Below are 25,259 nucleotides of genomic sequence, written 5' to 3' on the forward strand. Positions count from 1 at the left end.
ATAATTTTAGTTAGCATCTAACTACTGATCAGGATTTTAATTCCTCTTTAAACATCATATAATTATTAGATGCAGTGTGGAAAAAGTGACATTCTCATTTATATCATTTGAAAGTTTTTTCGATTTGACATTACATTTAAATGTCTATGCTAAGGATTAAATTGTATTGCACACTTTATTTCTTTTAAAAATTCTTGCTCAAAAAATTTCCTAAGTAATTGTAGTCATGGTAAAAACTTCAGACAATAGGAATGTTCCTTTTTTTTTTTTTTTAGTGTTTATTTTTATTTTGAAAGAGACAGAACAAGTGGGGGAGGAGCAGAGAAAGAGGGAGAGAGAGAATCCCAAGCAGGCTCTGCACTGTCAGCACAGAGCCCTATGCAGGGCTTAATCTCATGAACCCTGAAATCATGATCTGAGCTGAAATCATGAGTCAGATGCTCAACTGATTTAGCCACCCAGGTACCCCAGGAATGTTCTGTATATAGGACAGTGCTCTCCCTTCCTAATCCTTCTCTCTTCTGTAGAGAGATCTCCCAGCAAATAGATGATGCATATATTTCCATCCTTTTTTTTCCTGTCTGTTTTCACACACACGATTTATTTCACATTTTGAAGCATTTTTTAAGTCAAAGTTTTAAATGTCTGTGTGATAAAATTCATCAGTTTTTACTGACTTCTGAGTTTTGATTCTTTTATTTTTTGGAAGTTCTCCCCCTTTTAAAAAATTTGAATAGACTTTATTTTAGAGTGATTTTGGGTTTATAACATAATTAAGCAAAAGGTACAGAGATTTCCCATATATCTCCTATCCCTATGTATGAACACCTTCCCTATTATCAATACTACCAATCAAAGTGGTACACTGGTTAAAATTGATGAACATACATTGACTCATCATTATCACCTAGAGTCCATAGGTTACATTCGGGTTTACACTTGGTGTTGTACATTCTAACAGTTTAGACAAATGTAGGATGACATGTATCTACCATTATAGTATCATGCAGAGTAATGTCTAGCCTAAAAATCCTCTCTTCTCCACCTAGTTTTGATCCCTGTTTAGGAAGATCTTACCTCAAGAACTACAAGAATGTTTTCTACGGTTTCTTTTTAAAAAAAATTTTTTTTTAACGTTTATTTATTCTTGAGACAGAGAGAGACAGAGCATGAACGGGGGAGGGGCAGAGAGAGAGGGAGACACAGAATTGGAAGCAGGCTCCAGGCTCTGAGCCATCAGCCCAGAGCCTGACGTGGGGCTCGAACTCACAGACCGCGAGATCGTGACCCGGGCTGAAGTCGGACGCTCAACCGACTGAGCCACCCAGGCGCCCCAACTTTTAATACTTCTTAAATAATTTTTTAAACTTTTAATCCTCCCAAGGGAGCCTGGGTGGCTCATTCAGTTAAGCGTCTGACTTCAGTTAGTGAGTTCAAGTCCCATATTGGGCTCTGGGCTGACAGTGTGGAGCCTGCTTGGGATTCTCCCTTCTCACCCTCTTTCTACCCCTCCTACTTTCTCTGTCTCTCTCTAAATAAATAAACTTTAATAAACAAATAAATAAAGTTTTAATCCTTCTGGAATTTTTATTCTGGCATGAGGTAGGGTTGGATAGTCCTTTCTTTAGTCACTGATTTGAAATGGCATTTTAATAGCTATTAAATTTTCATGTGCATGGATATGTTTCTGGACTCTTTTATTTCATGGATTCATTTGCTATTTTCTGTGCCACTACTGTATTATTTTAATTAGTGTAGCTTTATAATATTTTGATAAACATTTTCTTTCTTTTTTTTTTAAATATGAAATTTGTTGTCAAATTGGTTTCCATACAATACCCAGTGCTCATCCCAAAAGATGCTCTCTTCAATACCCATCACCCACTCTCCCCTCCCTCCCACCCACCATCAACCCTCAGTTTGTTCTCAGTTTTTAAGAGTCTCTTATGCTTTGGCTCCCTCCCTCCCTCTCTAACCTCTTTTTTTTTTCTTCCCCTCCCGCCATGGACTTCTGTTAAGTTTCTCAGGATCCACAAAAGAGTGAAAGCATATGGTATCTGTCTTTCTCTGCCTGACTTATTTCACTTAGCATAACACTCTCCAGTTCTATCCGCGTTGCTACAAAAGGCCATATTTCATTCTTATTGCCACGTAGTATTCCATTGTGTATATAAACCACAATTTCTTTATCCATTCATCAGTTGATGGACATTTAGGCTCTTTCCATAATTTGGCTATTGTTGAAAATGCTGCTATAAACATTGGGGTACAAGTGCCCCTATGCATCAGCACTCCTGTATCCCTTGGGTAAATTCCTAGCAGTGCTATTGCTGGGTCATAGGGTAGGTCTATTTCTAATTTTTTGAGGAACCTCTACACTGTTTTCCAGAGAGGCTGCACCAGTTTGCATTCCCACCAATAGTGCAAGAGGGTTCCCAAACATTTTATTTCTTGACTGAGTTTAGTACCCTGCAATGAAATTTAGAAACTAGGAATGTAAACAGAATTCTAAAAATGAAGACAGTTTCATTTCTCATTGCTGCCTAATGGCTTATAAGCATGATATAGTGTATTTGAAAGCCAAAAGCAACCTATTGAGTTTTTAAAGATGTGAATGTGCTCCATTGTCTTGGTTTTATTAATCACCACATTACTAATTGTTTGTAACAAGGTAGTTTCCTAAAGTTCATTGTTGTTCCATGTTCTTTCTTTTTTTTTTCTTTTTAATTAAAAAATTTTTTCTTAATGTGTATTTACTTTTGAGAGAGAGAGAGAGAGAGAGAGAGGGAGGGAGAGAGACAGAGCCTAAGCAGGGGAGGTCAGAGAGAGAGGGAGACACAGAATCAGAAGCAGGCTCCAGACTCTGAGCTGTCAGCACAGAGCCCGACATGGGGCTCGAACTACAAACTGTGAGAACATGACCTGAGCCAAAGTTGGACACTTAACTGACTGAGCCACCCAGGTGCCCCTCCCCTGAGGGGGAGGGATTATTAAGCAGACTCCACTCCTAGCATGGAGCCCAGCTTGGGGCTTGATCTCACGAACTGGGAGATCATGACCTGAGCCTAAATCAAGAGTTGGATGCTTAACTGACTGAGCCACCCAGGTGCCCCTGTTCCGTGTTATTTCTTAAGCATCCTTTTAATGTACTCTTGGTAGCACATAATAAAGCATTATATGTTACTCTTGGTAGCATATGGTAAAGCACTTAAATGATCAGGCTGAGAACATAAGTGTTATTATAGGTATTATCTATTATAGTAATTTGAAATATAAGAGCCCAGTGAATAAACTCTAAGGTAGTATTTGTTTTTTTATGCAGTAATTTTGCTTATTAAAATGGTGTAAAGGATAAGTAAGCTTGAATTAATGAAAAATCTGAGTAATTGAATATTGAAACATATGAAGTTTCTTACTTTAACGTAAGGACACAGTCTTCTTTAACAGTTACCTGGAAGAGGTCCTTAGGAGAACTACTTGAGAGAGTAGATAAGAATGATGTTTTAACTTATGAATTAATCTTGTAATGGTTGCTACTAAAGTATTTGAGGGACATTTAAAAATAGCTTGAATATTTTAAACATTTCTCAATAAACTCTTGTTTGTATTGTTTCTTTAAGAACAGTTATCCTTCAATCACAGTTTATGATAAATTAAGTTCAGTCTTAATAATAAAAATTACCAAATTAAAGAACACTATATTAATGTTTTATTTTCTTCCTTGTTTTCTTCTTCAAATTAAAAATTAACTGCATCGCTTCCCAGTCTGGGAGGCCTAGTTGGCCAAATTCCCTTTAAGAGAGTGCCCGGTTTAGAAGTCATCAATTTTAAAGGATTGTTAGTGTCTGTGTTAGAGAGTGAGTACTCTGTCAGGGTGATCCTCTGCTATCAAAACGGAAATTTTAATGAGTGGGAAACATCTAAAATAAGAGCTAGGATTTACCTAAAACTGAAAATATTAAACCTACAGATGGAAATTCTGCCTGGTTCAGAAAAGAGTTTTTCTAGGAAATAGATATTCACATATTGATGTGGAACATTTGGTATATCTAAGAATGGGAAAGCTAGAGTAGAGATAGCATTGCTGATGCAGGAAAGACATTGGATAGTAAATACAGAGAGAGAAAAGTAGAAATAGGTCCTTTGGGTTGTTTAAATGTGTTGAAATGAAATCATCAACCTGAATAAGTGAATGTTATAGGTAGAATGTGGATAAGAAAGATGCACAACCAGTGTTGGGGATGTGAACACCAATGCATGTTGCCATCATCCTTAAATCAGGGGATGTGCAGTCTCAGTATTCAGTTACTGGGGAGAGAATCCTTGTCTGATTTGTGGGATGAGGATTGAAGCAAGAGAATTTCTAATTTGAGCTGAGAAAGAATGTTTATGTTCCTGCACTATTTGCAGTTATGCTCTAGTGAGGTAGAGTCAGGTTAAATCTGTTTATCTAGAATGGAGATATATAGTATTAAATTTATTTACTTGGAAGAGTTTACTTTTAGTCATATTTTTAAAGGTCAACAGAATAACTTCTTCCATCATTTATTACATTAAAATGTTTTGAGTATTTACTCTTTTATTATTTATCATGTAAAAAATTACCCTTCAACCTTAATGTCCTCAGATGAGAAACATGTGTATATCATAGATCCAATTATAGCGTAGGTGGGTAGTTCTATTTCATGGTTTCTCAGAAAATTGTAATCCAGATGATGGCCAGGCTGTAATCATGACTTGACTGGTAGTGGAGGATTTGCTTTTTTTTTTAAATGTTTATTTATTTTTTGAGAGAGAGCATGTGTGGGGGAGGAGCAGAGAAAGAGAGGAGAGAGAGAATCCCAAGCAGGCTCTGTGCTGTCAGTGCAGAGCCTGACTCCAGGCTCTATGAGATGCATGACTTGACCTGTAATCAACAGTTGGACACTTCACTGACTGAGCCACCCAGGCACCTCAGAGGATTTGCTTTTAAGAAAACTTACTCAGATGACTGTTGGCTTTTGGGGGGAAACCTCACTTCCTTGACAGGTGCACCTCTCCCTAAGGTTGTGTGATGTATTTATGTCAGCTGACTTCTCTCTGAGTCAGTCATCCAAGAGAGACAGAAAGGAGGAATCTGCAATGCCTATTATGAACTAATCTCAAAGGTTACATACCATCACATCCTGTTCATTAGAAATGAGTTACTAAGTATAATTAGGGGGGGGAAGAAATTAAGCTCCATGTTTTGAAGGATGGAATATCAAAATTTGTAGACATATTTTAAAACCACCCCAATTACATGTCTCCTTTTATCTTCTCATCTTGAGGTTTTTTTAAATCATTTATACCTTAATAATACAGTGTTTCCTAGCTAATTGAACATAATTTTTTGAAATAAGCAGAATTGCAATTTTACCACTACTAGTTCCTTCACACAATTTATATTTTAATTAACCTAAGGGTTATTATTGGACTGAAACTTTGGTAGCTCTTGTCATTATTGTTACATTTATGTTTGATTCAATCAATCAAAAATATTTCACGATTGACCATGTGGAAGATGAAGTGTAAAGGCTATTAAGTTCTTTGTCCCTTCCCTGCATGCTTAGTTCTCCTCTTCCTCCCATGCTTTATTTTTCTCCACAGCATTGTCCAGCTACTTTCCCCTATCTACACTCTACTCCAGCCACACTAGCCTCCTTACTATTCCTTGGAATTTGGCAGACATTCTTTTGCTTTAGGACATTTGCTATAGTCGTATCTTCTGCCTGAAATGTTCTTCTAGATTTTTATATGGTTGACCCCCTTTCTCTTTGCTCACAGGTCACTTTTCAATGAGGACTTATCTGCTAACCCTATTAAAATTCCAAACTATTCCTTCATAAAACTCCCAGTATCCTTAACTCTGCTCTTTTTTCCCCCCTACATTACTACATAATTTATTTGTTAGGCTTATGTTTTATTGTCTACTCATCTAGAATGTAAGGTTGGCCCAAAGACAGGGATCTTTGTCTATTTTTTTTAACGTTTTTGTCTGAAGTGCCTAGAACAGATGTGAATGCTCATGTATTGTTTGAATAACACAGTAACTATCTATTTACATATTTATTTTTACATATTTTGTTTTTCTCTTTTCAACTAGAATGTAAGTTCCATGAGGGCAGAGGTTTTTGTCTATTTTATTCCTTACTGTCCCCAGCATATAACACATTGTCAGGCACATAGTAGGTCCTCATTAATCAATTGTCAAATAAATGAAAACACTGGGTCAGCATCTTTTCTCTTGGGCCAGTTATAATTTTGTTTTTATTTTTAAGTAATCTCTACACCCAATGTGGGCTCAAACTTAAAACCCCAAGATCAAGAGTCACATGTTCTATCGACTGAGTCAGCTGGGTACCCCTAAATTAATTTTTCAGAGTGGAATCAGCATTATGTTTTTTATGTCTATAAAAGTAATATATGCTGCTTATAGAAATTTCAGTCCATATAGAAGAGTATAATGAAGAAAATAACATTTACTGGAATCACACCTTGCTATGATTAGACATAATCTTCAGTTTAAATATTACTGGTTTGCTCCATCTGTATCTAGGTTATGTGTATATAAATTTTCTTTTTACAGCAAACAAAATTTTTGGCTCTATGAGTTTTTATAGTTAATTTAATATGGACACCTTTATATGTAATATAGATCCATTTCTTTTTTGTGTCTACATAATAGTATAAATTAAAGCATTGAAAATTGTCTATCCAAAACTATATAAACTTATCCAAACTGTACATGAATTTTGTTTCATACCATAACAACCCTTAATATTTCATAAATTACAAAAATATGATTGCCAGAGAAATCAGAAAAGAACTTGGGCCTAAAGAACAAATGAGGAACAATAATTACAGAAAAGTCAAATTTAAAATAAAACAAGAAACAGTTTAGAATAATGAGGGGGAGGTTTATGAATTGAGAAATAAATTTGTTAAGCTAATAAGCTAATTTATAGCATATAGATTATAGCAAATGGATCTTTGAATAAAAACATAGTCACTGTCCTCCAGAAACCTACAATCTGGTCATATACTCAATATATGACTATGGATGACTATACTGTAAGACTGGGTATGTTCAATGTCCTAAAACTGATACCAAAAGTGTTTTATAGGTTTGATTGAACTAACCTATTAGAAGAGTTCAGAAGAGAAAGCAATCACTTATGACTTTAGTGATATCGGAAAACTTTTATCCTACTAATTCTTTTATCTCTTCCCTGTTTTCATCTTCAGAATTATAAGTAGTATTAATATTTTGTTGTGGTTTATAGAGAGTAATTTGGTAAAATATAACCAATTAATATTTCATACCAAACTGGTAATATAAAAGAACTGCTATATTTCATGCTATGTTCTTTTACCATCTAAAGGTAGGTGAACAGAAAGGGGTAGATTATCTTTTATTTTGTAAAATATTCATTACATGTTTTTATTTTTAAGTGTCTTCCTTTTTTTGGTCATGGTAAGTGTACTCTTTAATCCCCATCCTCTTTTTCACCCATCCCCACTCACTTCCCCTCTGCTAACCATCAGTTTGTTTTCTGTGGTTAAGAGTCTGTTTCTTGGTTTGTCTCTGTTTCTTTTTTTTCCCTTTGTTCATTTGTTTTGTATCTTAAATTCCACATACGAGCGAGATCATGTGGTATTTATCTTTCTCTGACTTACTTCACTTAGCATTATACTCTCTAGCTCCATCCATGTTGTTGCAAATGGGAAGACTTCATTTTTTATGGCTGAATAATATTCTTGTGTGTGTGTGTGTGTGTGTGTGTACACTACATCTTCTTTATCCATTCATCTATTGATGGACAATTTGGTTGCTTTCATCACTTGGCTATTGCAGGTAATGCTGCAAGAAATGGGTACATGTATCCCTTCAAATTAGTGTTTTTGTATTTTTTGGGTAAATACCCAGTAGTGCTATTATTGGAATGTAAGGTAGGTCTATTTTTAATTTTTTGGGGAACTTCCATCTGTTTGCCACAGTGGCTACACCAGTTTGCATTCCCAGCAACAGTGCAAGAGGGTTTCTTTTGCTCCACATTCTTACAACGCCTGTTATTACAAGTGGCTTCCCTTTTTGATGTTCTCTTTTTAGCTAAATCTGTTCAAATATTTTAAATTTAAATAACAATTTTTTCTGTCTTTTCAGATTGAACTCATTTGCCAGCAAAATAATATAATAGTATTGGAAGATACAATAAAAAGGCTTAGATCTGTAAGTGCATTTTTCATAAATGTGTGTTGAGGAATCATTTGTATTCTATTAGTAAGACTACAAACAAATGGTACATGTGTTTTAGCTCTCATGTATTTTGTGAACAATAAAAATTATCTGTTTTCTAAAATTAGTACTCTGCTTGATGCACAGGGGCATTTCCCATCTGTAAAGGTATCAGTGTTCTCGCTCCATTTCATCATTGCACCTTTCTTTCCTAGAGGTGGAGAGAACTTTTGGTTGGTTCTATTAGTGCTCTTAGCTTTACGTGATTTAAAATGATGACTGTGAGTAATTTGATTCTCAAAATATAAGGTGCATTTGTTTACACATTAGCTTATTCCCGTTAGTAATAAATATTAAGTCAAATATTAAAACTTAATTCTGAGTAATATGTTTTCTTTACCTAACAATGCAAAGTGAAACTGCTCTGTTTAGATAGTTTGTCATCATTTGAAATATTTAAAACACTCTCTCTGAAAGTATATCTGTAATTTTCTCCCAGTAAAGTATTAGTACAATAAAGATTATGAAAAACAGACAAAAGCTTCTAAACTCATTAAAGTGAATGGGAATGTACTTGAAAGTGCCTACAAGTATACCATATATAGCATTCATTTAATTTATTCATTTATTGAAAAATTATTGAACATAGATGGTGTGAACAGATGCTTTAATGTTAGCATACAAGTTTTCTCAGCAAATTAATTCAATTTCTAGGACTTGTAATTAGATCTGTGGATATTTCTGGCTTTTCCAAAATTTCTTTACCATTTTTCTTAAAATTATTGACTAAATTTAGGGGTACTTTCGGTTAGACAAAAATATAGTAAATTCAGCAATGCTGGAAAAAGAAGGTATCTAACTGCTTTTTAAAGAATATTGATGAATTATCTTTAAAATACCAACTTTATTATTTTTAAGGATCCTGTTTATTCAACTTGCATTTAGAAAATAATGCTATAGTTTTGCTTGAAATAATGACCTAATTTTTTCCTCCTTGGCAAGATAATTTTAGAGACAGAAAAAGCACAAAATAAATCTCCTTCTAGACTTGATTCCTTTGTCAAGACTTTAGAAGCAGACAGAGATTATTACAAGAGTGAAGCTCAAAATTTGAGAAAGATGATCAGAAGTAGATCTAAAAGTCCAAGACGCCCGTCTCCATCTTCTCGGGTAGGTTTTGGTAATTTGTAAGTATTTTGGAGTTCATTGTTTGAACACTGATTTTTATTCTTTGATTTACCTAATATGGAAATAATTTATTTTGATGTGGTATGAATTGGTGTATCAAAAAGTTGGGAGAGACAGCAGTCTCTGATAGCACAGTGGACCAGTGAAATTGGTTCTTTATCCCCAGTGTTAGTAGTGGTTGGGAAGTAATCAGGTAAATATGGACCAATTTGGGATGAAGCTGTTTAAAAGAGAAGTGATTTTTTTTAAACTTTTTTTTTCATCATTTCCTTTCATTATATAGTCATTTTTGCTTGAGTAGAGATCATGTACTGCTATTAGTGGCACCATTTCCTTAAAAGCACATGTCAAGAAGAATTTCAAATTTCTTGTATAATAATTGCAGGGTACAAACTGTGATGTAGAGCTTTTGAAGACAACAAGAGATCGTGAAGAACTTAAATGCATGCTGGAAAAATATGAGCGTCATTTGGCAGAAATTCAGGGTAATGTCAAGGTTCTTACATCTGAGAGAGACAAGACCTTTCTTCTTTATGAACAGGTACACTTATTTATAAAGAAAATACCTAAGTAAAAATATTCAGTTCTAAATATATGTAATTCTTTAAGTTCTATAAGAATGCTTAAATCTGCCAAATTGATCAACTAACATTTGGGAATTACCTTCGTTCTTAAGATATTCTTAATGAAACATAATATATTTCCAATACAATAAGTGTATGTGTACATACACACATACGCACACACATTATTCCCATATCCAAAAAAGATCATATATATGCATAGAAATAGTCTGATTTTGGGCATGGGAAATGAGAAACGTGTTAAATGATAGGGGATGGTGAGTTCAAGGTAAAAAGATTTTGATTTTAGGGTTAGAAAACGCTAACATCACTAGATGTACTGTCAGTCACTTTAGGAGCTGACATATAATTTGCTTAATTTAGGAGAGTAAGATCAGTTTGTAGTTTATCTCTATTTGTAGCTTAAAGTTATATACATACAGTCCTTATTAATCACATAGCTTATTTACTCAACAAATCTTAAACCCCATAAATCACCAACATAATTTTAAGAATAAAATAAATAAAATATTAAAATAAATAAATAAAATTTTATTTTAATAAAACAAATTTTAAATTTAAATTTAAGTAAATAAATTTTAAATAAAAATATATTTTATTAAGAATTACTGCTTGCCACTCTAAGAGAGAAAAAAATGATAAAATACGAACACTGTTTTCTATGTTTGCAATTTATTCGGGGAGATAAAGTATATTGTCTTATATTTACTTTTTGTTACTTTAGCATAAGTAGTCCAGAAGATATTGTAAGAAATAAAAGAAGTGGGTATTTCTTAGTTGTTGTGATCAAGGAGATCTTTGCTAGATGATGTGGAATTTGAGTCCTGAAGGAAGAATGGAGTTCCTGTTATCTTGAAAGGGGTAAGAAGGAACATTCCAGACTAAAGGAATTGTGTGAGGCAAAGAACAAAGGCAGGAAAATGAGTAGATAAATGGATCAATATAAGACTAATTTGTGCCATTGGAGTAAGAGGGAGCTAAGGCTTGAGAGGTAAATTCGACTAGAGCAGGGGTCTGCAAACCTTTTCTGTAAAGGCCCAGAAAATAAATATCTTGGGCTCTGCAGGCCATGCAATTTATCACCGCTATTGAACTGTGTTGTAGTATGAAAGTAGCTTTGGACAATCTACAAATTTTTGGCTGTGTTACAATATAACTTTTGCATATAACTATATACAGTATAACTTTTACTTTTGGACGCAGAAATTTGAATATCATTATTTTCACTTATTATACATATTTTGAAATCTTCTTTTGTTTTTTTTTAATCATTAAAGAACATAAAAAACATTCTCAGCCCACAGACCTACAAAAACAGGAGGCGGGTTAGATTTGGCCTGTGAGCTTTATGTAGTTTGCCAACTTCTTGAGTACATGGTAGAAGCTCTTCAATGGGTCTTACACAGGGTTTATACTTTGCTTTATAAGCACTGGCAATCTGGTTATTTTTAGAGAAGAAATGACCAAAGCCACATTTTTACAATTTTAACCTGTTAACAATTTTATATTATTTTTTTTCATAATCTGTTATCTTTTTATATAACAATTTTTCTTTCAAGAGAATTGGAGGAAGGAGAAACTGTGGACTTTTTAGAAGGCTGTGAAAGCAGTCTGTTCATGAGGCATTAAGAACTAATCTGGCCAGTGGTGGTGGCGGGGGTGGGAGGTGCCTGGGTAGCTTAGTTGGTTGAGCCGCCATCTCTTGGTTTCAGCTCAGGTTATGATCTCACAGTTCATGAGTTCAAGCCCTGTGTTGGGCTCTGTGCTGATAGTGCGGAGCCTGCTTGGGATTCTCTGTCTCCCTCTCTCTCTGCCCCTCCCCGCTCATGCTCTCTGTCTCTCTCAAAATAAATAAACCTAAACAAAGAAACACAAAGTAAGTTAAGGTGCTATCTGTTGAAATAAGGATAGAGGCAGGTGTAAAAGACACTATAAAGGAAACCTTGAGAAGATTTGGTTTTAGCAAAAAGAGGGGATGAATGGAACTGACTGAAATTCTTTTTTGTTTTTTAATTTTTTTTAACATGTATTATTTTTACTTTTGAGAGAGAGACACAGAGTGCAAGCAGGAAAGGGGTAGAGAGACACACACACACACAGAATCTGAAGCAGGCTCTAGCCCCTGAGCTATCAGCACAGAGCCTGATGCGGAGCTCGAATTCACAAACTCTGAGATCATGACCTGAGCCAAGGTTGGACACTTAACTGACTGAGCCACCCAGGCGCCCCAAGACTGAAATTCTTTTTTGAATGACTGAAGAACTGTGGTAGTAGAAAAAGAAATAGTAAAGCCATTGGTGACTTGAGGGAAAAAATGTGTTGGTTTCAGACAGATGGAGTAAGATGGTGGTTGTACATTCAGAAAGTAATTGCATTCAGGCAGAAAGAAACGTGGGACTGGAGTGGGGAGAGAGGTAAGAGCTGAATATGTAGATGGGTAATTCATCTGCTTAGAGGTAAGTTTTGGGCCTTCAGAGTGGATGAGGTCTCTGAATGAGAAAGCTACAGAGGAACAGAGAAGTCAAGATGTTATGTTTGGACATTTTATTTAATTGGTAGAGGAGCTTTGAAAGAGATAAAGACAGAAAACTAAGGTAGAACAATATTAAGCCCAAGAGAGGAAAGAATTAAAAGAGTGTGTTAAAGACAATGTCAAATGTTGCCAAATATCAAAAACAGGAGCTGAGGAAATGCCATTTGGTGAGGTCATTAGATGAAATTCTGCAAAATGGTAGGTATAGGAGCCAGGTTACACTGGAATGGGAGAGTAGGTGCTGAAGAACAGGCAATGGGTACAGACCATGGTGCTTAAAAAAAATTATATGCCAATGCAAAATAGATAACAGGATGGTAAGTGGGCAGCAAGATTTAGTGACAGTTTTTCGTGATATGGGAGCCTTGTGCCATGGCTGAAGGCAGGGGAGAAAGAGCTAGTGGAGAGGGTGCTATTCAAAGTGAGAGGAAATAATTATATAGTTGTGTCTTGAACAAGGCAGGGCTAGGGATGTCAACCCTCCTGCACAGTTGGAGATCTAAGTTTTGACTTCCCCAAAACTTAATTACTAATAATCTACTGTTGACCAGAAGCTTTACCAATAACACAAAATCAACTAACATATCTCTTATATATGTACATATATATATATATGTATGTACATATTGTGTGTACATATATATATACACATACATTTATGTACATATATTGTGTATATATATACACACAATGTTATTAAGAAAATCATAAGGAGGAGAAAATACATTTATAGTACTATACTGTATTTATTGAAAAAAATCTGTGTATAAGTGGACCTTTGTATCAATTCAAACCCATGTTGTTCATGGGTTAACTGTAATTGAGTCAGGAGTATCTTAGAAGACATTTCAGGAGATGAGGTCCAGGATTCTGGTGAAGTCTTAGCTGTGGAAATTGGGAGGTAATACATCTTCCTCTGAGACTTGGAGACCAGCTGAATAGGTAGCAATCAAAATCAAGAGGGAGGAAGATTAGGGATTTGAGCAGCAAAGTAGGAGATGAAATTATCTTTAGGTGTGGAATAGGTTTGGGACCTGAGGGTGGTTGAACAAGTGTGTGAGAGTATGTCGGGTTGTTGGTAAGGATTGATGGGCCTTTCTTTCAGGGTAAAAGTAGCCAGAACATGAAAATGGCTTATATATTTTTGTAGAGAAAGACAGGAACACTAATATTTATTAAAATTGTATTCTACCTGGGAGTGCCTGGGTGGCTCACTCGGTTAAGCATCTGACTCTTGATTTTGGCTTAGGTCATGATCTCACAGTCATGAGATCAAGTCCAGAGTCAGGCTCTTCTCTGGGTGTAGAGTCTTCTTGACAGGCTCCCTCTCCCTCTGCCCCTTCCCCTCAAAACAAAAACAAAAACAACTGTATTCTACCTGAATTTTGCTGAATTCAAATTTATATCACAAAATGGATGTAGTAATACATATCTATTTCTTAGTAAAACATTCTGTCTTGCATTGACTGCCTCTAAATTAATTTTAAAAAATTTTTGGCAAAAATATTATAAACCAAACTTCTAATTATACATTCACTTGCATTTTTGGACATCATTTGAGTTTATTTGTATAAATTCATTAAAAAACATTATCCTGTTGTATGCATTTTTATATATGGTTTGTATTTTAACTGGCTGGATATAAGATAGCTATATTTATGTCTATTCCAAAGCTTTGTTAAATAGAAGTCTTGCATTTAAATAATAGGCACAGGAAGAAATTGCCCGACTTCGACGAGAAATGATGAAAAACTGTAAGTCTCCTAAATCAACAACAGCACATGCCATCCTCCGACGGGTGGAGACTGAAAGAGATGTGGCCTTCACTGATTTACGGAGAATGACCACAGAACGAGATAGCCTGAGGGAAAGGCTAAAGGTTTGGACGAATTTTATCTGTGTGACCATTTGTGAAACATAGTGCAGCAACATTGAAAACATGTTTTGTTTTTTTTTTTAACAGATTGCCCAAGAGACAGCATTTAATGAGAAGGCTCACTTGGAACAAAGGATAGAGGAGCTGGAGTGTACAGTTCATAACGTAAAGAAACATCACTGTTGTGCTTTTGGCTATAAACTGTCAGTGGCTTCCCCCTTTCTCTTTTTTCCTATGTTCAGAGAGGTTCTTTCATTTTTCTAAGACAGTGTTTGTAGTCCTAAAATATTTAAGGTGGTATGTATGGTATAAATTATCACCTTTTCATTGTTTATTTTCTTTCAAAAAATATGTAAGTAAAGTTTTTTGTGTTAGGTTGCAAAGTGTGTTCTTTAAAAAAAAAACAACAACCCATTAGGGATGCATTCTCAGGGATGTTAGCAACTTTCTCATCTCCCTATTTCATTAAAGATAACATTTCCAGATACAGAGAAACTGGCTTATTCTACCTAAAGAGTAGCTAAGGTAGAAAAAATTATTATGGAATGAAAATTAATGAGAATAATATATTTAAACAATTTAAATGTGAAGCATCACTTTTTTACTAGTCAAGGATTTGAGATGCTATGAATATATATTTGATATGTTATGACTATATAAACAATTAGAAAAAGTTGCTTTTCTGTTACCAGGTTTAATTGAATATATTTATAAATTTGTCAATGTTGTTATAAAGAGAAAGAAAAAGCATTACTCAGGAGAGGAAAACATTTTTTTTCATAATTCCACTTTATATGTGTATCTTATTAATGTTGAACAACAAATAAATCTTTTTGCAAATAAGATACATATGCTACATTCAAAATGAACCAGATTGAACATATAGATACATATACTGGGATAGGCATTATGCACAGGCTGTGCAGTGGCTTATTCTTGTTCCTGCCCCACAATACCTTGTCCATACAGCCTCCCACAATATTCAGGTCTCATCTGATCATCTCCTAGTGTAAATCTTGTCATATGCCACAGTTTGTACAAAGAGAGGATGTCTCTTTAGGAAGATTTTGTTAGTGATGGCAGTAACCTTGTCATTCTACTTGTATAGCTTGATGATGAACGTATGGAGCAAATGTCAAACATGACTTTGATGAAGGAAACCATAACCACTGTGGAAAAAGAAATGAAATCACTAGCAAGGAAGGCAATGGATACAGAAAGTGAACTTGGAAGACAAAAGGCAGAGAATAATTCTTTGAGGTAAACTAAATTACCTTTAAACAAGTAGTTTACTAGATCTGTTTTTATAGTGTATTTTATAATGATAATTAAGTTATTTGTTGACTTTAATTTCTGAGAGGATTATTATGAAGCAATTGTAGAAACCTCAGCACACATTAAATGATTTTTCCCAAGATCACTTACAGACTAGTAATGCCATATTTAACTAGGAATCAAACTTCCAGTAATCTTCATCTTACATTTGCATAAAGCCTTAATATTTAACTGACATAGCTTTTACAAAGTCCTTCTGGGTATAGAGCATATTTGACTTTGGTGTTTGAATGTGTAAGAACATGTATTGGAACTTCTGTTAATTGAAGTCCACGTGGGTACTTAGCCCTTCCTATATATGACTGGTATGGTAGCAAAAGATATGCTAAAGTTGGTGATGGGCATCGAGGAGGGCACCTGTTGGGATGAGCACTGGGTGTTGTATGGAAACCAATTTGACAATAATTTCATATTAAAAATAAAAAAGGGGAATAAGTTTTTGAAGACCTCCATGTTAGGAATTTTACTTTTAGTATCTGCTGATGTGAAAAATAGAGTTTTACAGATTCAGTAATGTTGAATTGCAGTGCGTCTGTGAATATTTGAAAAATAGTTGTTCACAGGAGTGTGAAATATATTTTTAAGTCTACAGATAATTCTTGGTTCACATAAGAGTTCCAAGAGTCTCCTGTTTGATCTTTCAAGGGTCTGTGGTACATATTTTTACACCACTTGTCAGGATAGATAATCACTCAAATTTTTTCCATTCATTCATTCATTCAATCATTCATTCATGGGTCTGTAGTACATATGTTCAAATCACTTGTCAGGATAGATAACCACTCAAACTTTTTTCATTCATTCATTCACTTATTCATTCATTTACTTTAAAGTTTATTTATTTATTTTGAGAGAGACAGAGAGCAAGTGGAGGAGGGGCAGAGAAAGGGGGATAGAGGATCCAAGGCAGGGTCTGTGCTGAGAGCAGGGAGACCAATGTGGGGCTTAAACTCACAAACCACGAGATTATGACCTGAGCCGAAGTCAGACACTTAACCAACTAAGCCACCCAGGTGCCCCTCGCTTCATTTATTTTTTAATTTCCTGTTTAAAAGGATGTTGCAGACTTGGGTAAAATAAAAATAATAAAATAAGATGACAACAACAAAGAAAACCTTGGAAAATAGAGAAAAGGGTAAAGAAAATTTAAATCATCCATGATTCTGTAACTCATTGAAAACTATCATTAATATAGGTCTCTTTCTAATCAGAAATATTTCCATCCATATTATATAAACTTTCTGTGCAATTGATGTTGGCCAGTTTCATTTAATTGTATATCATAAGCATTTTCCTGTGTCATTAAAAGTTCCTTGAAAGTAGTTTATTAAAATATTCTAACAGATAGAAGTATGATACTTCTGAGGATTTTTGCATACACTTGTTTTCTTTTAACAGTGTTATTAGAGTCTAATTGACATACATACAGTAAACTGCACATATTTTTAAAAGTGTTTAGCTTGTTTTGACATATGTATATACCTGTAGCACAGTCAAGATAGTGGCCTTATCCATCATTCCCAAAAGTTTCCTCCTGCCCCTCTGTAACCTCTAACTTATTCTGCCAATCTCTGGATGACCACTGATTTGTTTTCTGTTATAGAGATTTGTTTGGATTTTCTAAAATGGTATATAAATAAAATCATGTAGTATATATTCTTTTATTGGGCTGCCTTCCCTCAGCATAATTATTTTGAAATTTATGTTATATAATCAATAGTTTATTCCATTGTATGAATAAACCTCATGGACATTTTGGTTGTTTCCAGTTTTGGACTATAAAAAATAAAACTTTCATGTACAATCTTATACGAGTCTTTGTACGGACATAAGCTTTTATTTTTCTTGGATAAATACCTAAGAGTATAGTGACTGAGTCTTGTGATGTTTATATGTTTAACTTTTAAAGAAACCATTAAACTGCTTTCCAAAGTGGTTGTATTATTTTATTTTACGTTTGTACCAGTAGTGTATAAGTGTTCCAGGTGTTACATAGCCTCACCAACACTTGGTGTGCATTATCTTTTTAATCTTTAACATTCTATTAGGTAGGTTTTATGGTTTTAATTTGCCTTCCGTAATAACCAATGATTTTGAGCATCTGTACATGTGCTTACATGCCATACATTTGTCTTCTTTAGTGTCTGTTCAATCTTTTGCACACTTTTATTGAATTTAAATTACTATCAAGTTGTAAAAGTCCTTTCTATATTGTAAGTCCTGCGTCACATGTATTTTGCAAATATTTTCTCCCAGCCTGTGGCTTGCCTTTTTATTAAGTGTCTTTTAATGAGCAAATGTTTTTCATTTTGATTAAGTGAAGTTTGTTGATTTTTTAAAAATTTTATCCAGCTTTTTGTATTCTTTTAAAGAAATTGTTATCAGGACTAAGGTAATATTTTTCTTCTGTGTTTTATTCTAGCAGTTTAACAGTAAAATTTAACATTTAAATCTGTGATCCATTTCAAAGTTTTTATGTTTAGTACACAGGATATAAATCAAAGTTCACTTTTTTTTTTTTGCATAATGATAACCAAATGTTCCAATACCACTTTTTGTGCCTTTGTAGAAAGTCAGTTGTCCATATATGTGTAGGTCTGTTTCTTGAAGATCTGTTTTCCTTGATGGATCTGTTTATATATCTTGATTCCAATACTACCTGCCTGATTACTTTGGTTTTATTTTTAAAGTCTTCACATTAGGTAATGTTAGTCTTTAACTTTGTTCTTTCTCAAAGTAGTTTTGGCTATTCTAGTTCCTTTGTATTTTATTTTAATTTTAGAATCAGCTTCATAGTGTATACAAAAAAAGCCTGCTTGGGAATTTGATTGGAACTGGGGGACACTGACATCTAGAATATCAAGTGTTCCCACTCATAAATACAGTGTGTCTTTCCATTCTTTACATCTTTAATTTCCCTCAGAAATGTTTTATAGTTTTTAGAGTGTTCTCGTACTTCTTTTTTTGTCAGATTTATCTCTGAGTATTTCCTATTTTTTGATGCTGTTATAAATGGAAATTTAAAATTTTACTTTCTGATTTTTATTGCTTGTATATTAAAATACAGTTGTTTTTAAAGATAAACTTTGTATTTTAGAGCAGTTTTAGATTTACAGAGCAATTGTGAAGATGGTAGAGTTCCTACTTACCTCACACCCAATTTCCTCTGTTATTAATATCTTACATTAGTACATTACATTTATTACGATTAAAGAATCTATTACTTGATGCATTATTATTAACTGAAGTCCATACTTTTATTCAGATTTCCTTAGTTTTCCCCTAATGTCCTTTTTCTGTTCCAGGATCTCATCCAGGACACTACATTACATTTAGTTGTCATGTCTCCTTAGGCTTCTCTTGGCTATGACAGTCTCAGACTTTCCTTGTTTTTGATGACCTTGACAGTTTTGAAGAGTACTGATCAGGTATTTTGTGGAATGTCTCTCAATTGGGATTTGTCTTCTGTTTTTCTCATGATTAGACTGGGTAATATGTTTTTGAGAGAAAGGTCACAAAAGTAAAATGCCATTTTAGGGTACATATATATCCAGGGTATCATGGGTACATATTATCAATATGATTTATTCCTGTTGATTTTGATCTTTATCACCTCGCTGAGGAATTGTGCGCCTTTTCAAGAATGTCATATAATTGAAATCATACAGTATACAGCCTTTTCAGACCAGCTTCTTTCACTTAGCAATGTGCATTTTAGGTTCGTTTGTGTTTTTTCATAACTGGATAGCTCATTTCTTCTTATCATTGATGTAGGTACCACAGTGTGTTTATTCATGCACCTATTGAAGGATGTCTTGGTTGCTTTCAGTTTTTGGCAATTATGAATAAAGCTGCTGTAAACTTTCATGTGTAGGTTTTTGTGTGGACATAGGTTTTCAAATCAGTAAATACCTAGGGGAATAATTGCTGAATTGTTGAGTAAATCTGTATTTAGCTTTATAAGAAACTGCCCAACTCTTTCAAAGTGACTGTACTATTTTGTATTCTCACCAGCAATGAGTGAGAGTTTCTGTTGCTCCATATCCTTATCAGCATTTGATATTGTCAGATTTTTGTATTTTAGCCATTTAATAGGTATAATAACTATGTAGCAATATCTCATTGTTTTAATTTGCAATTCACTAATGACAAATGATGTGGAGCATCTTTTCATATTGTTACTTGCCATCTGTATCTTTTCTTTGATAAGGTATCTGTTTACGTATTTTGCCAATTTTTCAATTGTTTTGTTTGTTTGCTTACTATTGAATTTTAAGAATCCTTTGAATACATGTTGTTATCAGATATGTGGTTTGCAAATATCTTCTCCCTATCTGCGCCTTGTCTTTTCATTCTTTTAAAAGTGTCTTTTGTAAAGCAGAAATTTTAAATTTTGATAAAGTTCAACTTACTTTTTTATTTCATGGATAGTATTTTTGGTGTTTAATGTGTTTAAAAACACATAACCAAACCCAAGTGCACATATTTTTCTCTTGTGTTTTCTTCTAGAAGTTATATAGTTTTGCATTAAAGTCAGTGATCTATGTTGAGTTAATTTTTGTGAAAGATATACTCAGTTCACTTAAATTGCATATGGATGTCTTAAAATTGTTCCAGCACCATTTGTTGAAAGACTGCCCTTTCTGTGTTGTCTTTGATCCTTTGTCAAAGATCAGTTGCTTATATTTGTGTGGACCTATTTCTGGGATCTCCATTGTGTTCCATTGATCTATTTTGTTTATTTTGCCAAACCATGCTGTTTTGATTATTATTGCGTTATTGTAAGTCTTGAAACTAGGTATTGTGAATCCTCCAACTTTCTTGTCGCCAATAGTGTATTGACTATTCTTGGTCTTTTGCCTTTCCATGTAAAATTTAGAATCAGTTTCTCTGATTCTACAATAAATATTTATAAAATAGCTTTCTGAGATTTTAATTGGGTTTGCATTGAATCTGTAGATCAAGTTGGGGAAAACTGACATCTTTATTTTATTTTATTTTTATTTTTTAATTTTTTTGAGAGAGGGGAGTGAGGGAGGGGCAGAGAGAGTCAGGGAGAAAAAGAATCTTAAGCAGGCTCCATGCCCACCATGGAGCCCAGCACGGGGCTTGATCTCACGACTGTGAAATCATGACCTGAGCCGAAATCACAAGTTGAACACTCAACCCACTGAGCCACCCAGGTGCTCCACAACTGACATCTTAATATGGGATGTTTCAATCCATGAACATGGAATATTTATCCATGTATTTAGATCTTTGATTTCTTTCATCATTGTTTTACAGTTGTCTGCCTATAGATACTGTACATTAATTTTGGAAAGTTCTAGGCTGTTATTACTGAAAACATTTTTTATTTAAAAATTTTTTTTAACATTTATTTATTTTTGAGACAGAGAGAGAGAGAGAGCATGAACAGGGGAGGGTCAGAGAAAGAGGGGGACACAGAATCTGAAACAGGCTCCAGGCTCTGAGCTGTCAGCACAGAGCCCGACACGGGGCTCAAACTCACAGACCGTGAGATCATGACCTGAGCCGAAGTCGGACGCTTAATTGACTGAGCCACCCAGGCGCCCCTACTTAAAACATTTTTAAAATTGAAGTGTAGTTGATATGTATTAGTTTTAGGTGTGTAACAGTGATTTGACAATTTATATACATTATGAAATGTTCGCCACAACAAGTGTAGTTTCCATGGATCACTGTACAGTTATTACAGTATTATTGACTATATTCCCTATGCCGTACTTTTCACCCCCATGACTTATTTTATAATTATTTCAAATATTTCTTATGCTCTTATTCTCTTGTTTTTTCTCGTTTTGGTATTTCAATTATACCCACAGTTCTTGGATGTTCTGTTGTTTTGTTTTTTTTTCTTTTTCATTTCGCATTTTAGTTTGGGAAGTTTTATTGACCTGTTTTCGAGCTCAATGGTTTATGCTTGACTGTGTCTAATCTGCTGATGAGACCATCAAAGATATTCTTCATTTTTGTCACAATAATTTACTATCTAGCATTTCATTTTGTTTCTCTCAGGTTTTCATCTGTTTATGTTACCCACCTATTACTGCATATTGTCTACTTTTTCCATTAATCTCCTTAACCAATTAATCATAGTTATTTTAAATTTTCTGATAATTCCCATGTCTGTGCTATATCTGAGTCTGGTTTGATTCTTCAGGTTGTGTTTTTGCTTGACTTTTGGCATGCCTTGTAATTTTTTTTTGTTGAAGCCACATGTATTGGGTGTTAACTGAAGTAAATAAGCCTTTAGTGTAAATGTTTATGTTAATTTGACTGGAAGTTGATCTAAGTTCAGTGTGTGTTGTAGATGCAGATGCCAGAGACTTCAAATTCCTATGTTCTGATTGTTTCTCTTTTTGACTTTAAGCTTCCTTAAGTATCCCTCCTAAGTGAGAGCTTGCATCTTGCAGCTCTTTTGCTTGTAATTCACTGTGATTATCATGGAACACTATTAATGTGTTGGTTAGGTGAGAGGAGGGAACATGTTTTCTAATGGTATAACTTTTATTTTTTTATCCACTTATGTGAAACAGGAAGGCTAGAGAGGGTAAAGTGGGAGAAATGCCCTTCTCTAGCTGGGATAAGGCTCTGGTAAAGTCTTTTTACTTGAAGATTAAGCCTATTATGGAGAATGCTCTGGGCATATTTCATAATAATTACTTTTCCCCTGTCAGAGTCATAAGGGGATCTTTCTCAGATCTTTACTGTGAGAACCTACTGGAGTTCCTGGAGGTAAACACACTGAAGTATAGGGACCCTTCTAAGATTGTGGCCCCTAGGAGCTTCTCACTCTCATGTTAGTACAAACTCAGCTTCCAGCAATGCATCAAATTTATCATTTAAATTTCTTAACCATTTGTGATTCAGCTGGCTTTTGCTCCAGATGAGCAGATCTTGATTATTCTTTTCAGATTTTGAATTGGCAGTTTGCTCTGTAATTCACTCTTCTAATGTGTCAGAGCAAGTCTTTGATTTTCATTTTGTTCATCTTTTTGTTCTTATAACAATGGAAATGACAGTTTCTAAGCTCCTTATTTGTCAGAGTTGAAATCAGAAGTCCTACAATTGATTTTTGTATATTTATCTGGTATTTTACAACTTTGCTAAATTTACATTTTGGTTCGAGTGGCCTTTTTGTAGAATCTGGTTAATTTTCTACATAGACACTTAGAGCATCTGCAAATAAAGACAGTTTTACATGCTTAGTCTGCATGCTTTTTTGTTTGTTTGTTTTTGTTTTCTGTTTCTTATTGCATTGGCTAGAATATCTACTAACAGTGTTCAGTAGAAATGGTGAAGTAGACATCCTTGTCTTGTTCCACATCGTAGGGGGAAGCATTTAGACTCTCAACAGTTAGTATGATGTTAGCTGTATGTTTTTCATAGATGTCTTCTATCAGGTTGAAGAAGTTTCCTTTTATTCTCAGATTACTGAGAACTTTTTTTTCAGGAATAGATGTGCTTTGTCAAATCGGTCAGGATATATTATACTTTTTATAGATTACTGTTGTACATTAACTAATGTTTTGTTTGAGATATTTACATTTATTTTTATAATTGATTTTGGCCAATAACTTGCCTTTCTTAGGACTACTTAAAATCAGAATTTGTTATCAATGTCATGTAAACCTTATAATAATCTTCTCAATTCATTTTGTCTTCTTTTATTACCTTGAAGAATTTGAATAATATTAGAGTTTTCGTACTTAACCAATGAAGCCTTTTGGGCCCAACTTTTTTTTTTTTTTGAGGGAAGGATTTATTTTATTTGTTTAATGGATAAAGAAACAATTAGAAGTTTCTTCTTATGCCATTCAATAGATACTTTTGAGGCATTAGTTCACTTTCTCTAAATTTTAAAACATTTTTTGAATAATTTTGTTTACAATATCCTATGAACATTTTAATGTCTACAGAATCTGTAGTGATTTCCTCTTTTTTAGTCTGTTGTCATTAGTCTTTTCAAAGGACTAACATTTGCTTTGGTGATCCTCATTAAGTTTTGTTCTTTATTGTCTCTATTTTCTTTAGATTTATTTTTAAGTTTTTCAGACAAATGCTTATATTATTACTTTTCAGCTTTATTTCTGATATAAACATTTAAAGCCATAAGTTTTCCTCAAAATACTTATTTGAATGTATCCTGTAAGTTTTGTTATGTACTTTTGAAATGTTTTACAGTTTTCCATCATTACTTCTTGATCTATTGGTTGTTTAAAAGTGTGATTTTAAGTATCCAAAAACATAATGAATTTTCACTTATCTTTGATTGACTTCTTGCTAATTACATTGCTTTGCAGAACATACTGTTAGATTTCAAATTTCTTTTTTTTTTTTTTAAACTTTTTTTTTTTTTCAACGTTTATTTATTTTTGGGACAGAGAGAGACAGAGCATGAACGGGGGAGGGGCAGAGAGAGAGGGAGACACAGAATCGGAAACATGCTCCAGGCTCTGAGCCATCAGCCCAGAGCCCGACGCGGGGCTCGAACTCACGAACCGCGAGATCGTGACCTGGCTGAAGTCGGACGCTTAACTGACTGCACCACCCAGGCGCCCCATCAAATTTCTGAAATTTGTTGCCCTCTACTTTTATGATCAGTTTTTGGTAATTATCTGTGTATACTTAAGAAATTTGTAAAATCTGAAATAGTCTATAAATTCTGCAATACTTTTGTATTTGTCCCTTAGTTCAGATTTGTAATCATGTTATTCAGATATTACAAATTTGGACTAAATTTTGTGTCTCATTTACAGGAATTTTACTGAAAGAGTTGTCTAAACTTCTGGCTCCAGAATCTTACATTTTATTCTCTTTTAAACCTACTGTAATCTGTCTTTTCTCCCACCATTCTATGAAAACTTTTTACAAGGCAATATTTACTTTCATGTTGCTCAATTCAGTGCTTGATCCTCAGTCTTCATTTTGTTTCACCTATCAGCAACATTTGACAAATATAATCAGTTGTGTTTTTAGCTACTCCTTTGGCTTCTGAGGTACCATGCTCATTTGATTTTCTTTTCATCTCTTTGGCTGTCCTGTTTCAGGCTCTTCTAGTTCATCCTCCATGACCTTGATTATCCTCAAGCTCAGTCTTACACTGCTTCTCTTCTTGTATATGTACTCATCCATCAGTGAATTCATCTAGTCTTGTGTATTTACTCTTGACTCTCAAATGTGTATCTGTAGCATGGATTTCTGTCTTGAACTCCGGACTTGAATGTACAACCACCTCCTTTTCATCTTCACTAGGATGTCTCATTGACATCTCAAAACTTAACATTTCCGAACCTGAGTTCTGCTATCCACTATTCTTCACCCTCCAACACCCATAAATTTATTCTTTCAGTCTTCCCATCTCAGCAAATGGGAAAGTCTGTTCATGCAATTCTTGGCCTGAAACCTTGAAGCAATCTATGGTTTCTCCTTTCATGTATCCATATCCAATCCAGTTTGTTC

General features: G+C 34.2%; 1 protein-coding gene across 10 annotated transcripts in view; it reads left to right on the forward strand.

Moving 5' to 3' along the window:
* Nucleotides 1-25,259, forward strand: part of TSGA10 (testis specific 10) — a 166,600-nt gene that overhangs the window by 17,109 nt on the left and 124,232 nt on the right. For 8 of the 10 annotated variants that reach the window (XR_003424872.2, XM_027072644.2, XM_027072643.2 and 5 more), the window contains exons 4-9: nt 8,186-8,251; nt 9,260-9,427; nt 9,831-9,986; nt 14,271-14,441; nt 14,526-14,603; nt 15,547-15,698. Coding sequence is in view for 9 of the 10 variants with exons in the window: in XM_027072643.2 (XP_026928444.1) it covers nt 8,186-8,251; nt 9,260-9,427; nt 9,831-9,986; nt 14,271-14,441; nt 14,526-14,603; nt 15,547-15,698 (791 nt within the window). In the remaining variant the exon portion in view is untranslated. Of the gene's footprint in view, nt 1-3,737; nt 3,858-8,185; nt 8,252-9,259; nt 9,428-9,830; nt 9,987-14,270; nt 14,442-14,525; nt 14,604-15,546; nt 15,699-25,259 lie in introns of those variants that run through there. The other 2 variants (XM_027072646.2, XM_027072645.2) reach the window with 2 other exon arrangements.

Source organism: Acinonyx jubatus, chromosome A3, assembly GCF_027475565.1.
Source record: "Acinonyx jubatus isolate Ajub_Pintada_27869175 chromosome A3, VMU_Ajub_asm_v1.0, whole genome shotgun sequence".
NCBI lineage: Eukaryota > Metazoa > Chordata > Mammalia > Carnivora > Felidae > Acinonyx > Acinonyx jubatus.